Source organism: Mirounga leonina, unplaced genomic scaffold (genome assembly GCF_011800145.1).
Source record: "Mirounga leonina isolate KUSES-001 unplaced genomic scaffold, KU_Mleo_1.0 Mir_91, whole genome shotgun sequence".
Taxonomy (NCBI): domain Eukaryota; kingdom Metazoa; phylum Chordata; class Mammalia; order Carnivora; family Phocidae; genus Mirounga; species Mirounga leonina.
Window position 1 is genome coordinate 27,686,097 of NW_023270839.1, and position 17,427 is coordinate 27,703,523.

At 37.5% G+C, this 17,427-nt stretch overlaps 1 protein-coding gene across 2 annotated transcripts in view; it reads left to right on the forward strand.

Annotated features, from left to right (window-relative positions):
• The window catches only part of MAPK6 (mitogen-activated protein kinase 6), a 39,294-nt gene extending 22,262 nt beyond the window's left edge, over nt 1–17,032 (forward strand). For both annotated transcript variants that reach the window (XM_034994769.1, XM_034994770.1), the window contains exons 3-6: nt 1,320–1,464; nt 8,061–8,225; nt 12,582–12,783; nt 14,702–17,032. In XM_034994769.1, coding sequence (XP_034850660.1) covers nt 1,320–1,464; nt 8,061–8,225; nt 12,582–12,783; nt 14,702–15,803 — 1,614 coding nt within the window. In that variant the 3' untranslated portion in view covers nt 15,804–17,032. The remainder of the gene's footprint in view (nt 1–1,319; nt 1,465–8,060; nt 8,226–12,581; nt 12,784–14,701) is intronic.
• Nucleotides 17,033–17,427: the final 395 nt, after the last annotated feature.

The window sequence follows — 17,427 nt, forward strand, 5'->3', positions numbered from 1 at the left end:
TTAGGTAAATTTAATTTTGTTCAGTATCTAAATTTGCCTAAAGATAAAATGGCAGTAAAAATAGCTAAAAGGATTCATAGTAACTGTAGCTTAGGTAATAATTTGCCTTCATAGAAGAAGTTAATATTTTCTTAGCTGAACTTTGGTCTTTTAGTTTTCAAACGAAACTGTGGGACCCTGATGTTTAAATATTAAAGTAGAGCTCCTTTTGTTATAAAGAACCTCTAGGAACTCCCTGCTTGCTTGGCTTCCCATAGCACATGTCTAAACAAACAAGCAAATCTTTTCATTCACATATATCATCTCACATTAAGTATGACTTAATTTTTTAAAAACTTGAATGTAGAACTTTAGTATTGAAATGAAATGGATGCCCACCACATCTTTTTTATGGGTAACAGTGAAGTATTGTGGATAGAACACTGAACTAAGAGTTAAACTATCTAAAATTGAGTTCCTTTCTACATCCCACTTAAGCTGTATGACCTTAAGCAGATTCCTTAATCTATGAGTGTTACTGCCCCTCTAAAATGGAGTTAATATCTACCTTCATAATTTTTCAGGGTTGTTTTAAGGATGAAGTAAGGTCGGGGCACCTGGGTGGCTCAGATGGTTAAGCGTCTGCCTTCAGCTCAGGTCATGATCCCAGGGTCCTGGGATCGAGCCCCGCATCGGGCTCCCTGCTCAGCGGGGAGCCTGCTTCTCCCTCTCCCACTCCCCCTGCTTGTGTTCCCTCTCTCGCTGTGTCTCTCTCTCTCTGTCAAATAAATAAATAAATAAAATCTTTAAAAAAAAAAAAAGGATGAAGTAAGGTCATATATGTATATGTTTTTGTTAAATGCTTTATAAATGTAAAGTAGTAGAATTGATTAGGAATGGAATACATAGTAGAGCCAGGTCCCCTGGGTTTGGCATTGGTTTATAAGTAGCACCCCAGGTGCTCTTCTTTACCTGTCCCTCATTGATGTAAAGCATCCCTGCTCCTTAAGTAAGACTTGAAGTGAAAAATAGCTCCTCTTCTGAAACATGTTTTGAATGTGTGACAGAATCAGCACTAAATTCTCACGGTATATTTTGGTCAGCAGACTTTATGTGAACATCATCTTATAGATGATATATCCCAGGGGGAGTTTAACCTCCATTAAGCCTGAAAAGTACAAGAGCCTTGAATACAGATATAGAAATCAACAGTATTGTTTTAGGATTTCACGTGACTTTTTTTTTTTTTTAAAGATCAGCTATTCTTTAATGAATCAAGTTTTATGTACTGTTCTTTAGCTAAAGTAAAAAATTAAAGTATGTTTTTCTTTCTTTTTCAGGGTCATCTTTCTGAAGGATTGGTTACTAAATGGTACAGGTCTCCACGTCTTTTACTTTCTCCTAATAATTATACTAAAGCCATTGATATGTGGGCTGCAGGCTGCATCTTTGCTGAAATGCTGACTGGTAAAACCCTCTTTGCAGGTTAGAAATTTTAAAATATATGGAAAAAAATCACTTCAAAGAAATAATTTTGCATGTATCTGTGAAGCAAGATGTATATAAGATTTAACACAATTTGTTGTAGTCTGCGATACTAAAATGAAAAGATAAAGTGTTCTTAATATTTAAAAATTTTTAAAAACGTATTAATATATTCACTGAATTGTTCACTCAACAAATTTAGTCAGAATTCTAGTGTTCTTTTGTATTTATCTTATTTCTTAAATATAATTTTGTAGTTTGTAGATTCACACTGCTTGTTGGTAATCTGTGTTAAATGATACCTGAGTTGCATAATGCGGTCAGTGTTTGTCACTCCTAGTGAAAATTTTTAGCTGTCATTGAAAATGCAGTAATTCTTTGTCCCCTATCATCCATGTTGCCTGAACTGCTGTATTCTGTTGCTTGACTGCTGTGATCTTTCAGAAATAACCAAACTAGTAATTTTTTTTGCTGAGTTTGGTGCTATGAGGGAGTCCACAGAGGTGTGAGAGAGAGAATTTAATCAAGATGGGAAGGGATGAATAACCCATGAAAAACATCAGGTGTTGTAAAGCAAAGTATGAGTTTGTATAAAATTATTTAGTACAGATTATAAGAGCTACAAACTTTGAGTCTTCATCAGTGATGTCTGGAATGAATGGCATAAAGAAGTCAAAAGATTTTTCACTACATAGGAATAGTGAAGAATTTTGGTGGGAGGAAGAGAGAGAAAAAAATGGTATTATATAAATGAGGGTATGAGCCTGAATCAGTGAGAAAAGTTGGATGAAAGAAATCATGTATGTGCATAAATTAGTGAGAAAAGTTGGATGAAAGCAAGGTGTCAAATAATGAACACATTTATGACTAGTTAAAATAGGGCCAGAATACTTAGAAAGTAGGCAGAGGAATTTCCATTTGGAAAAGGAGGAAATAGTAGAGTACTGAGATTTTTTAGTTAAGAGAAGTGACATGATGGTAATTTAGGTCTTTTTCTCTCTTTTGACATTACTGTTTTTCTCTCTAACCAATCTTAGAGTGGCCCTCCCACCACTTCCAGATTGTGCTAAGAGCAGAAGAAAGGGAATGGAGCAGGGTCTGCTTACAAAAGAAGGATTAATAAAAGAAAGATAGGGGTGCATAGGAGAGCATTATTGAAGAAAGAAAGGATGGTATGCATAAATGTCCTTAAATTTTTTTTTTTTTTTTAAGATTTTATTTATTTGACAGACAGCAAGAGAGGGAACATAAGCAGGGGGAGTGGGAGAGGGAGAAGCAGGCTCTCTGCTGAGCAGGGACCCTGGGATCATGACCTGAGTCGAAGGCAGATGCCTAACTAACGACTGAGCCACCCAGGCGTCCCGCCCTTTGCTGATACTTCTTGCACCACTCAGCTTACATAACATTAACCAATCTTTTGTAATTTTCCCCTTAAATTTATCTGAAATTTCTTCTGTGATGTGTGATTAGTGATTGAATTTCAATTTAGCAGACTTTGAGAAAATACCAGTGATTCCTGGAAACTAAATGGTTAAGTGGATTGAATATTTTTCCTAGGAACAGTACTATAATTGGAGGTTATATTCCTGATATTCAGGTACCTTCCAACATATGTAAAATAATTATTGTATTACTTGTTGCTTCATGACCAACTACATCGAAACACCGTGGCTTAAACAATTTATTATCTCGAAGTTTGTATGGGTCAGGAATTGGGAGGTGACTTAGCTAGGTGGTTCTAGCTCAGATTTGCTTAGTCAAGATGTTGGTTGGGCCTACACTCATCTGAAGGCTTTACTGGGGCAGGAAGATCCACTTCTAGATAGATTTTTTTTTTTTAAGGTTTTATTTATTTATTTGACAGAGGGAGCGAGCAAGCACAAGCAGGGGCAGGGGGAGAAGTAGGCTCCCCATCAAGCAGGGGGCCTGATGCGCAGGGCTCAATCCCAGAACCCTGAGATCATGACCTGAGCTAAAAGCAGATGCTTAACTGCCTGAGCCACCCAGGCACCTTCCCCTCACCCCCTTTTTTTCATTTCTAGATAGCTTAACTCACAAGACTCTTAGCAGGAGGCCTCAGTTTATCACCATGCAGGCTTCTCTATAGGATTGCATGAGTGTCTTCATGATATCGTAGCTGGCTTCCTCCATAATGCTCTCCAAAAGAGAGCAAGGAGAAAGCTTTTGTATCTTTTAAAAAAAAAAAGTCCTATCAATATATAATTCACATGCCAGACAGTTCACCCATTTAAAGTGTACAGCTGAGTATTTTTTAGTATATTCACAGGATTGTATAACCATCTAATTTTAGAACATTTTTGTCGTCCCCCCCACCCGAGAAGTTGCCCTGTAACCATTAGCAGTCACTTCCCATTTCTCCCTTCTAGCTCCTGGCAACCACTAATCTCCTTTATGTCTCTATAGATTTGCCTGTTCTGGACATTTCATATAAATAAATCATATAACTTGCCTTAGGCCTGGCATCTTTCACTATAGCATATTTTGGAGATTCATCCATGTTATAACATGTATCAATTCGTCATCTATTTATGGCCAAATAATTCCACTCTGTGCCTGTGTTATACTTTGTTTATCCATTCATCAGTTTATGGAAATTTGGGTTTTTTGTTCTTTTTGGTTATTATTAATGATGCTACTATCTACATTAGTGTATAGTTTTTGCGTGGATGTATGTTTTCCATTCTCTTGGGTGTATATACACTTAAGAGTGGAATTACTGTGTCATATAACTCTGTTTAACTTTTTGAAGAAATGCCAGACCATTTTCCAAAGTAGTCGTAACACTTTACATTCCCACCAGCACTGTATGAGGGTTCCAATTTCTCTACATTCTCACCAACAATTATTTAAAGTGTAGTCTATCTTATAGTTGTCTTTTTTTTTTTTTTTTAAAGATTTTATTTATTCATTTGACAGAGATAGACACAGCGAGAGAGGGAACACAAGCAGGGGGAGTGGGAGAGGGAGAAGCAGGCCTCCCGCAGAGCGAGGAGCCCGATGCGGGGCTCGATCCCAGGACTCTGAGATCATGACCTGAGCCGAAGGCAGACGCTTAATGACTGAGCCACCCAGGCACCCCTTATAGTTGTCTTTTTAAATATGAAGTAGTATCTCATTGTGGTTTTGATTTGCATTTCCCTAATGACTAATAATGTTGAGCATTGGCAATTTGTCTATCTTTTTTGGAGAAATATTCAGATCCATTGCCTATTTTTATTTTTATTTTCCATTGCCTATTTTTAAATTGGGTTGTTTGTATTTTATAATTGAGATAATAAGAGTTCATTACATATTATGGATACAAATCACTTATCAGATACATGATTTGAATGTATTTTCTCCCATTCTGTGGGTTATCTTTTCACTTTGTTGGTGTCTTTTGAATCACAAAGGTTTTAAGTCTGATGAAGTCCAATTTATCTATTTTTTTTCTTTTGTCACTTAATGCTTTTGATGTCATACCTATAAAATTATTGCCTGACCCCTAAGAACTTTATAGTTTTAGCTTTTAAATTAGGTCTGTGATCCATTTTGAGCTATTTTTGTGTGTGAGTTAGGGCTCCAACTTTATTCTTTTGCATGTGGATATCCAGTTATCCCAGCACCATTTGTTGAGAAGATTATTCTTTATCCACTGGATTGTTTTGAACTTTGCAAATGCAAAGGTACCTTTTTGTGACCTAGACTCAAAAGTGACACAGTCATTTCAGTTTTTATACATTAGAAGTGAGTCATCTAAATACACCTCACATTCAAGGGGAGGGGAATTGGATTCCACTTTTTGAAACGAAGAGGACCAAAGAATTTGTGGACTTTTTTTTTTTTTTTAAGTAGGGTCCACACCCAACTTGGGACTTGAACTCATGACCCTGAGATCAGGAGTCACATGCTGTACCAACTGAGCCAGCCAGGCACCCCACATTTATTTTATTTTTATTTGTTTAAGGAGGTTCCATGCCCAGCGCCTGACATGGGGCTTGAACTCATGATCCTGAGATCAAGATTCACATGCTCTACTGGTTGAGCCAGCCAGGCACCCAAATTTGTGGACATTTTTTTTAAAGATTTTATTTATTTATTTGAAAGAGAACACAAGCAGAGGGGAGAGGCAGAGGCAGAGGGAGAAGTAGGCTCCCCGCAGAGCAAGGAGCCTGAAGCGGGACTCGATCCCAGGACCGTGGGATCATGACCTGAGCGAAAGGCAGACACTTAATTGACTGAACCACCCAGGCATCCCTGTGGACATATTTTAATGCTACCACAATAATGAATATTTTATCAGGAAAACTAAATTGTTTAAAATTGTTAGATCATCGGGTCATTTATTATGGGGTCATTTGAAGTGGGGTCAAAACTTTACTGCTATATTAATTATACAAAGGTACTTAATGTATTTTTAAATGTTCATTCAGCATATTCAGAATTGTTCAAGTACAGCAATAAAAATAATTGGATTGAGAAATACATTTAAATAACATGATTTTGATCTTAGACCCATGTAAACTTTAAACAGTTAATGGGAATTGTTTATGAAATGATTGGAAAGATCCAGTTTTAGTTCCCTTCTGCTTTATTGGTAGATTTGTGAACCAAAAGCAGCATGAGGGGGGCACCTGGGTGGCTCAGTCATTAAGCGTCTGCCTTTGGCTCAGGTCATGATCCCCAGGGTCCTGGGATTGAGACCCACATCGGGCTCCCTGCTTAATGGGAAGCCTGCTTCTCCCTCTCCCACTCCCCCTGTTTGTGTTCCCCCTCTCTCTGTGTCTCTCTCTCTCTCTGTCAAATAAATACATAAATACATAAATAAATAAAATCTAAAAAAAAAAAAAAACAGCTTGAGGAAGATCCTCTATATTAGGTATAGATTCCAAAAGAACAGAGCAATAAAAGGCACGGACTAAGATGTCTAATAGCATCTCAAATTTAGCCTATCCAAAACTGAACTCCTGATATTTCTCCCTCATATTTTCTTTTTCTGCTGTCTTCCTCATCTTGGTAAACCAGATCCACTTTTTAGTTGCTGAGGCAAAAATCTTGGCTTCATCCTACACTTCTGTCGGTACAGATTCTATGGGCTCTTCCTTTGAAATATATTCAGAATCTAACTGCTTGTTATTATCTCTGTCACTACCCGCCTCCCCACAGTTCAGTCAACCATTATGTTTTTCCTGGTCTAATGCAGGATTTAACTGCCTTTTCTGCTTTAATATTTGCTGTCTGTAGCCTAGTTACCACATAGCAGCCATAGGAGTTCTCTGAAAACATAAATCAGAACATGCCATTTTTCTGCTTGAAACTCTGTAATGTCTCCCTATCAAATTCAGGTTAAAGCAAACCCTTTGTGTTCTGGTACCATCTCATCTTCTAATACTTGCTCCCCCCTCCCCCACCCGCCCAGCCACTCTGTTTCAGCTACACTTAACCTAATTGCTGTTTCTTAGACACACCAAGCCCACTCTTCTCTGAGCCTTTGCGCCTTTTCCCATCTTCCTGGAACTCCCTTCCTCCATATGAATGCATGGTGTGTTCCCCAACTTCCTCAGTTTTCAGCTTCTCACTGAGGCCTTGGTCATCCAGTATTACTTAGCAATCCTACCCATAAAGTGCTCTTTATTTTCCCTGCTTACTCTATTTTTCTTCATAGCATTTATCACCATTTGACATAAATTTTGACAGAGTTATTATCTGTCTTCTTCCACTAGATTGTAAGCTCCATGAAGGCAGGGACTTGGTCTCTTTTGCTTCACAGTTGTATTTTAAAGTGCCTTGCTCGTAGTAGGTACTCAAGAAAAATTTAGTGGTTGAATGAATTCTAGAAATCCATGGAAAAGCAAACTGAGTTTTTAGTCAGCGTTTAGCTTAAAGTTCCCCCTATTATTTCTTTAATAGTTGCCCTGAAATGCTACCTGAGCCTAACCCATAACTATAAAACTTTTTGTAGTATGAATCTAGTCCAACCCTCCATTTTACTGATGGTGAAATGAAGTCATTACCATGCTAAGTATTCCCAAAGGTATAGCCAGTTAATTAGTAGTATAGCCAAGACTAGAATCCATGTCCCTTGAATCTCAATTCATCGTTTTTTTCACTACTTTGTGATACCTTAAGATGAGGCTAAACTTAAAGGGTCAGTTTCTTATGGAAACAAAGCAGGCAAAAGTAAATATGTCTGGCAGCAGACACAGATACACTTTTTCAGTAGATTGATGATATTCAAAGCAAAGAAACCTGCTGGTTAAGAATTCAGTTAGGGTGCCTGGGTGGCTCAGATGGTTAAGTGTCTGCCTTGGGCTCAGGTCATGATCCCAGGGTCCTGGGATCGAGTCCCACATCGGGCTCCCTGCTCCTTGGGAGCCTGCTTCTCCTTCTGCTTCTGTCTCTCTCTCTCTCTGTGTGTCTCTCATGAATAAATAAAAATTAAAAAAAAAAAAAAGAATTCAGTTAATCATTTTCCTCCCAATGATCATTACAGTATTTAGGTTAGTTTCCTATAGCTTTAGAATGTCTGTTGCCAAATAAGTAAACGTTGAGGAATGTGTTTATTTATATTGTATTTGATGTTTATTTAATCTCAGGTGCACATGAACTTGAACAGATGCAGCTGATTTTAGAATCTATTCCTGTTGTACATGAGGAAGATCGTCAGGAGCTTCTCAGCGTAATTCCAGTTTACATTAGAAATGACATGACTGAGCCACACAAACCTTTAACTCAGCTGCTTCCAGGAATTAGTCGAGAAGGTATTGTTACTCAAGAGTAACCATCATGTAATGGGGTGGGTGGGTGTGTGTGTGTGTGTGCGTGTGTGCACGCACACAAGCAGGATCTGTGTATCCCACATAGTCTTTAGACACTATACCTTATCTAAAACTTCAACTCTCTCCCTTTTTTGGTCTGGCTCTTAGGCTGGGATCTGTTTCTTTGTTACTCTGAATGATTTTTCAGGTTCCATAAAGTGTATCCCTCTCCTGGTTCTAACTCCATCTACTTTTTCAGCTTACACCACTGATATTATCTACCATAGGCGAGCATCTAGAGTAACTGTCCCTCACTAAACTAAAATGGAGTTTTGTGAGGGTTATATGATAAGTAAGTCTGGATATGAATGTGAATGTGATTGAGATATGAAAGAGTAAATTGAGCTGGGGAAAGCAAAGACTTCAGGGCCAGGAAGAGATGGAAGAAAGAGCAAAACTCTGAGCAAACACATTACATAAGAGTTTGCAGATTCCTGTTAGGAATATTAGGTGCTAAATGTGAGAGTTTGTGCAAGCTTGAAAGGAATAGAAACTTAGAATCAAAACTTTTTTGATCACTAAAATAATTTCATGTCTCAGAGTGATGTCATTAGGATTTGTTGCTATAAGTAATATACAAAACTTTAACTCTTGTAGTAGTTACCTGTAATAAGATAATTTATTTTTAAGATTTTAAGAATCTCTGTACCCAGTGTGGGACTTAAACATATGTGAAACCCTGAGATCAGGAATTGCATGCTCTACCAACTGAGCCAGCCAGGCACCCCAGGATAACATTTTTTTTTTTTTTTTTTTTTTTTATTCATGAGAGAGAGAGAGAGGCAGAGGGAGAAGCAAACTCCCAAGGAGCAGAGAGCCCGATGCGGGACTCGATCCCAGGACCCTGGGATCATGACCTCAGCTGAAGGCAGACGCTTAACCATCTGAGCCACCCAGGCGCCCGAGGATAACATTTTTTTAAGGAAGAGAGTTAGACATGGGAAACATCTTTCTTAAAAGTTGATTGTGTCTTACATCTTTAGGAATTATATTAAGACGCATCAGTGTCAGGATTGTATAGTTCTTTATGAATCAACAGGTTAGGGATATATAGTTTTCTAAACATCTTAAGGTTTGCCTGAATTATACATCCATTATTCATAACGCCCACTCTGATCATCTGTGGTTCAGGTTATTGTCTATCAAAGTGTTTTAAAATTGCAAGTGTTTGGGGGTGCCTGGGTGGCTTAGTCGGTTAAGTGTCTGACTCTTGATCTCACTTCAGGTCTTGATCTCAGGGTTGGTCAAGCCCCCACGTTAGGCTCCATGGGCGTGGAGCCTACTTAAAAATAACTAAATAAATAAAGTAGCAAGTGTTCTGAGAAATAGGCACTGGATGGCAAAATCATAATGACATTTTTTGTTTTCCTCAAATGTGTTTAAAACTCCTATAGTAAATGCCTAAGTAAAAAGGAAGCAGCTGTATTTAATTTCAGCAGGTTTTGCAGGCTTCCTTTTCAGTAGCTCTACATTCCTAACTGGCCTTCAAGTCTATCTTCACAATCAGCTTCCAGTGCTGGTTATCTTTCTCCTGACCTTAGAGCCACTGTCATGACATCCTTGTTCATAACTGAACAGTAGTCACATAGCATTTGACTCTGCCTCCGAATCCTCTTTGGGAGCTCTTTAAAAATGCAGGCTCTTGGGTCAGAATTCAGAAGTGGTGTGGGGAGCAGAGCATGTGTCTTATTTTTTTAGATTTATTTATTTATTTGAGAGAGAGGGAGAGTGCGAGTGTGCGCACACGTGAGCAGGGGGGACGGGCAGAGGGAGAGGGAGAAGCAGACTCTTCCTTGCTGAGCGTGGAGCCTGACACATGGGGCTTGATCCCATGACCCTGAGATCATGACCTGAGCCAAAATTAAGAGTCAGATGCTCAAACTGACTAAGCCAACCAGGCACCCCACCTGTGTATTTTTAAAACCCTCTACAGGTGTGGCCCTGCTCAGCCAGGTTGAGGGACAGGAATAACCTTGATTGCCTCTGGAGTCATTGTTGCTGTTGCTGTGTTTAATCAAAAGAGGCTAACTAGTAATGTAGGACATTGCTGTTGAAGCATTTGCAGTCTAGCCAAATTTGAATCTTCTTTTTCCCTACCCTAACTTTAGGGTTGGGATCATGTCTTAGCTGTGAACCAACTTGAATATTTGGCTGATGGCTGGAATTACTCATAATGGATTAAATGTATATTTTTGATAATGGGTTAATTAACCATCAGGCAAAAGATCCTTGGTATTAATAAGTGGCAGAGCTATGCTCACATACAAGTGCAATGCAGAGTTTTTAAAGTTCCCGAGACTAAAGATTTACTATGTAGGTATGTTCCACACCGGTTTCTTACTGATTAATATTGGAGTTTTACTTTTGGGCAGAGCATATTCTGAGGCAGTGGGGCTTAGTAAGAATAATACGTGTTCTTTTCTCACATGTTCATGATCTTCAGAGGGAAAAAACCAAACAAGATTAAGTATATATGAATTAACACATTAAGATGATTAGGAACCCTAGTGGTCTTTCGTCTTTAGATGAAATACCCTTTTTCATTTTCCTCCATACTTACCTCTCATCCTCCCTTTTGCTGTAGTTTACCATGTACTTCTGTATCTTAGCATACTTCAACACCATCATAGCAAATAGACTTCCTTTAGAGCAGTGCTGTCCAATAGAACTTTCTGCAATTATGGCAGTAGTCTACATATGCATATGCTGCTGCACTTGGGAGCTCAGCTTGGGGCTAATTTTTTTCTTTCCTCTTCCTGCTGCCTACAGTTCCCAAATGGTAGGGATTTTAGAGTACATTCCTCTTGCGTAGTTAGATATATATCTCCCTTCCCTCTGAGAATGGTGATTGTGCTGGGTCAGCCCTTTATAACTCTGTGCCTTAGAGTCTCTCTTGCCTTGAGACACAAGGGCCCTGGGCTAATTAAAATTAAGATGGACTCTTTTGCAAGAGAACCAAGAATAGCTTGATGTATTGTGAAATGACTTCCTAGATTAGGGTAATATAGTAGGAGGGGGGGTAAAGGAGAGGAGAGGAAGAGGCCTCAGCCCCGGGCCACTGAAGGGCATGAGTAGCAGTGAGCCTTAGGTTTCTTTAGTCGTTACTGGAACGATTTGAGGATTGAATAAGATAATATATATGAAAGCACTTTGTAAAATACAAAAGGCTATAAAAAATCAACTATTGTTTACATTAATGAGAAATTGGGAATTGAGAATAGCGTCCTTTCTAGAGTACAGCTTAGTTTTAGAGAGGATGACTATCTTTTCCTTTGAGACAGAGGTAAGGATAAGAGGATGTATGACAGGCCATAGTGAAGAAGTAGGGATTAAGATAAATGTGAAGTGGGTTTAGATATGATAAAGATTGAGAGCATAAAGAGATGGTGTGGAACATTGCTGAGCAATAGCAAAGGCCAAATTGCAGTTCTACAACATGAATTTGTCGTGAGCTATGTGTGTGTGTGTGTGTGTGTGTGTGTGAGGCATTGAGCTTTCATCAGTAGTGTATGACTAGGAACAGGGAAAGTAGATGGGGGAAATGATTCACAGCTGAGGATTGGTATACAAGCATGTGGTTGTATAACGGCAACCTTCAGGCTGGTGACAGGTGTGGTTCAGGATGGGTTAGGAGCTTATGAGCTAAGTTAGTGGGAAGAATTGGGTGTAAGGTAGGTAACTCTTCCAAAGCCCTAAAGTGATCAAGTGCATTTGTGTGTTATGTTGGAGTGTGATTGATGTGAAACAGATCAACAAATTAGTACAACAGCTAGCCAGTGAGATAAGGGAAGGAAAGGGGAAAGGATTTGTTATCAAGCACTAGACGCTATGCTTTACTCTGCTTTACATTTAATTTTTATACCGTATAATATATCTATTTCCATTTTATACATGAAGAACTGAAGTTCAGCAAGTTTAAGTAACCTGTCTGGCCCTTTACTGCTAGTAATTCATTTAAGCTAGTGAGTTGCAGAGCTGAGATTATGACCTATATAGTATTATGTTGAACCATATGAAATTGCTGTTATTTGACCATTTTTTACTGACAAAAATAGAAGTTTCATATGATTCAACTTAATATATTCTTTTTCTTTGTTAACTGACCATAGTATGAGATTGGGGTACATTTAAAATATTTACTGTGTTTATTGAGTGTCTTTTCATTTTAATCTGTAAATCAGGTAAATTAGTTTTATTTGATAAACTTAATTTACCTTTTATTTATATAACCTCTTTTTTTTCTTAATTGGTTGGTAGACTTCCAGTACAGTTAAGGTGTTCTATCCCTTTCTTTTGTAGCACTGGATTTCCTGGAACAAATTTTGACATTTAGCCCAATGGATCGGTTGACAGCAGAAGAAGCGCTTTCCCATCCTTACATGAGCATATATTCTTTTCCAATGGATGAGCCAATTTCAAGTCATCCTTTTCATATTGAAGATGAAGTTGATGATATTTTGCTTATGGATGAAACTCATAGTCACATTTATAACTGGGAAAGGTAAATTGATCCTAAGTTAGAAAAATATCATTTATTGTATTTTCACAATGCAGAGTACTGACTACTATATGATCATGGCCCATTTATTGTATTTTCAATAAACCATAATGCAGTGTAGGACAAGACAGTGTAGATGTCTTAAAAATTTAGTAATGGTCTCTTTGGGTTTCTGCTAAACTTATTAATATCTTTGAATAGACTTTATATAATTTAAATACTTAAGTTACTAGTTAGGATATACATAATGGGAAAATGTGAATTCTACTCTGAAACATTTTCAAAGCCATTAAGGCGTGTTTAGTTGTTAACAAATGTGTAAGGTCCTTTAAACATGAGGGTTGAAGGTTGGAAATCTGAACCATTTTAAACTATTGCTTTTAAAAATGTCACAAATTTTTTTTAAGATGTTGGATGACAAGACTGAACCTTATCCAAATAGGTATCTCCATAATGTCTCAAATTTTTTACATAAAATCTCTTGTATCTTAGGATAGAAATTATTTTGATTCATGGTATATGCTATTCAAATCTGTTTTCCTAATGACACAAAATTAATCTTGGGCTGCTTGAACATAGGTTCAGTACAAGAGACTTTTCTATTTTGAATAGTATAAAATGTCAAAATGAATAACCTTATACATTTTAGTTAAAGATTTTTTTTCCTCAGCTTTCTTCTAGGATTTCTAAATTCCAGGGAAAATTTAGATATAATTTCGCTTCAGAGTAGGATCATAGCATATAATAATGAATCAATATTATTATTTTTAAAGATTTTACTTATTTTAGAGAGAGAGCATGAGCGTGGGGAGCTGCAAAGGGGGAGGGAGAGGGAGAAAGATTCTTTCAGGCAGACTCTGTGCTGAGTGCACAACCCCAAGGGGGACTTGATCTCACAATCCTGAGATCATGATCTGAGCTGAAACAAAAAGTCTGAAGGTCAACCCATGTGCCACCTAGGCACCCTATGAATCAATATTATTTAAAATCTTTGGGTGATTTTGATATTTAGCCAGGTGTCAGAGTCACTAATGGCAATCTTAAAACTTTAGAGTTTCATATATTTCTATGTTTAAAAGAACAATATTTAATAATTAAAGAAGTAGTAAATATTAAAATTTGTTTGTTTAGTCATTGCATTTTTTCCCTCCTACAATGTTGAGGTATTTGTATGTTTACACATCTGGCAATGACCTGTTGGTCCACACGAACATTTCTACTGTCTACGTATAGTTCTTTCATACATACTCAAATGTCTTCCAGTCTCTTCTAGTCCCTCCTCCCCATCCCCCAACCGTGCATGCGTGCGTGTGTGCGTGCGTGCGTCAGTCTGCCTCTACTTGGACATGGAACGGCCACCTTGCTGTGATGTGTTGTTAAGAGGATACCACATTCAGTAGTGCATGTACATGGAGAGGTTTTTTTAATATTCGTGATGAATTCCAGCAAGCCTTCCTCTGTTCTAGTCTGACTTGTTACCAAGAGAGTGAAAATCTGTAAGAGACCTGATTGAGATTAGAGATAGCTATTTTATGGCCACAAAGTATTTTTTCTCTGTATGAAACTGTTGGAATTGAACTGTAGACATGCCAGCCACTCTGATGTTTATCTGCAGTTGCCTTTGAAGGTGAATGAAAAATAGAATAGAGAAAAGACAGAATAAGTGTGAAATGATATTTGGTCTTAAATTTAAGAATGGAGGACTCAGAATTTTACTGTAATTATATGTTTCATTGGTAATTACTAAAGTGCTACATATTACATTGTGTAGTAACAGATCTTACCTATCCATTAAAAGCATGAGCTATATTCCTATTGTCCCCACATAGACCTAGCAGAGTGCTTTCACCTAAAAGGCACTCAGTGAATTTGAAAATGAAATCCTGTATCTGGACTCACATTAATGCATTAATTTTTTCAGGTACCATGATTGTCAATTTTCAGAGCATGATTGGCCTATACATAACAACTTTGATATTGATGAAGTTCAGCTCGACCCAAGAGCTCTGTCCGATGTCACTGATGAAGAAGAAGTACAAGTTGATCCTCGAAAATATTTGGATGGAGATCGTGAAAAGTACTTGGAGGATCCTGCTTTCGATACCAATTACTCTACTGATCCTTGTTGGCAGTACCCAGATCATCATGAAAACAAATATTGTGATCTAGAGTGTAGCCATACTTGTAACTACAAAACAAGGTCATCATCATATTTAGATAACTTAGTTTGGAGAGAGAGTGAAGTTAACCATTATTATGAACCCAAGCTTATTATAGATCTTTCCAACTGGAAAGAACAAAGCAAAGAAAAGTCTGATAAGAAAGGCAAGTCAAAATGTGAAAGAAATGGATTGGTTAAAGCCCAGATAGCTCTAGAGGAAGCATCACAGCAATTGGCGGAAAAAGAAAGGGAAAAGAATCAGGGATTTGACTTTGATTCCTTTATCGCAGGAACTATTCAGCTTAGTTCACAACATGAGCCTACTGATGTTGTTGATAAATTAAATGACTTGAATAGCTCAGTGTCCCAACTAGAATTGAAAAGTTTGATATCTAAGTCAATAAGCCGAGAAAAACAGGAGAAAGGAATGGCAAATCTGGCTCAATTAGAAGCTTTGTACCAATCTTCTTGGGATAGCCAGTTTATGGGTGGTGGGGAGGATTGTTTTCTCATAAATCAGTTCTGTTGTGAGGTAAGGAAGGATGAACAAATTGAGAAGGAAAACACGTACACCAGTTACTTGGACAAGTTCTTTAGCAGGAAAGAAGATACTGAAATGCTAGAAACTGAGCCAGTAGAGGATGGGAAGCTTGGGGAGAGAGGAAATGAGGAAGGATTTCTGAACAACAGTGGGGAGTTCCTCTTTAACAAGCAGCTGGAAGCCATAGGCATCCCGCAGTTTCACAGCCCAGTGGGGTCCCCACTTAAGTCAATACAGGCCACCTTAACACCTTCTGCTATGAAATCTTCCCCTCAGATTCCTCATAAGACATACAGCAGCATTCTGAAACATCTGAACTAAAACACTCAGCAGACATTTCTCTTTGTATTCTTCATGAAATGTGTTTTGTCTTTTTTATTACTAGTGTTTCATTTTTTTACTTGAATCATACGGTGTCATTTAGAAAGGATTTTATTAGTTCTTGGTTTTTAAAATCCAGACTTTTTTTCTACATGTGAGATGGTTTTCATTTTAACTGGCATGTCGTTTGCACACAAAAATAAAGAATAGAGCAAAATAATGCAATGCAGGAGGCGACAAAAGAAATGCACTAAGACAAGTAAAAAACATTCTCTCATAGAACAATGATCTGTTTTACAGGAAACAAAAATCTTGCCTTGAAATTTACACAGTGAGACTGTACATAACTGCATGAGAATATCTATTTTTTTCCTAAAACATTTTTCATTCATGAGTATTTTCAAGTTTTTCATACTGTACACATTTCTTAAAACACATGATACCAGCAGCAACTGAAAATGAATGCCGAATTTGGTACACATGTGTTATCTACCTCAAGGTAACAAAAGTATGTGGCAAAACATAGACCACCCATAGTGCTTCACATATGCACTTCTATTTAGCCAGCGTTTATTGTAGTAAACTATTCTTAATAAGATTCATGCACCGTTTATAAATGTTCTGGTATGCATTCTTTATAGTGAAGTGTTACTACATCACATCTTATTTATTTTAGCAAATCAGTATATTTTCTGTATTTAATTATAAAAAGTTAACTTAGTTTTTGAAATTTATTTGCAAATACACTTTTTCCATTTGGCACTATGGTTTGTTGCCTACTTAGCTGAATATATAATGTCAGCTCATCCTAAGGCTGTCCACGTACTTAATTTACTTAAGTATTCATTTTAAGTAAAGCGCTCACTGTGTATAGGAATTTGTATTTTGGAGGTGCTTGATCTATCTACAAAGAAACATTAGGAATTACTTTATTATAAAATGCTCCTAGAAGTCTTAACTGTGTTTATTTTTAAAAAAAAACAAAAACAAACCTGTAATGTTAGACTTGTGTGCATGGAAGTAATTAAGGTACATCATTATTGTAGTTTAAAAGTTGTACATGATAAGACATATTTTGTTTTTACTGTATGTTTTTACTGAATGATCTGTTCCCCATCCAAGGCAAGCATGAATAAAATTAGGTTAAATGTAGCATGTGGCATTGCAGTCTCTTAGAATTTGTTTCATCTATTTTATTTTATTGAATACTGTCTGTATCTTTGGTTATCCTGTTCAAAGAAAAAGGATAAATAAAACATGGCCAATGAATATGGCTCCTGTTGAACTCTTTAGGTAATGCAGATTACCTGCTAGAAAGAATAAAAATCACAAGCAAAACCTTTATCTAGTTCTACTCTCTTTGGCATCTTTTAAATTGTGGCCATACTTTATTTTTTAAAGATTTTATTTAGGGGCTCCTGGGTGGCTCAGTTGTTAAGCATCTGTCTTCGGCTCAGGTCATGATCCCAGGGTCCTGGGATCGAGCCCAGCATCGGGCTCCCTGCTCCGCAGGAAGCCTGCTTCTCCCTCTCCCACTCCCCCTGCTTGTGTTCCTTCTCCTGCTGTCAAATAAATAAAATCTTTTTTAAAAGATTTATTTATTTATTTGACAGAGCGTGCAAGC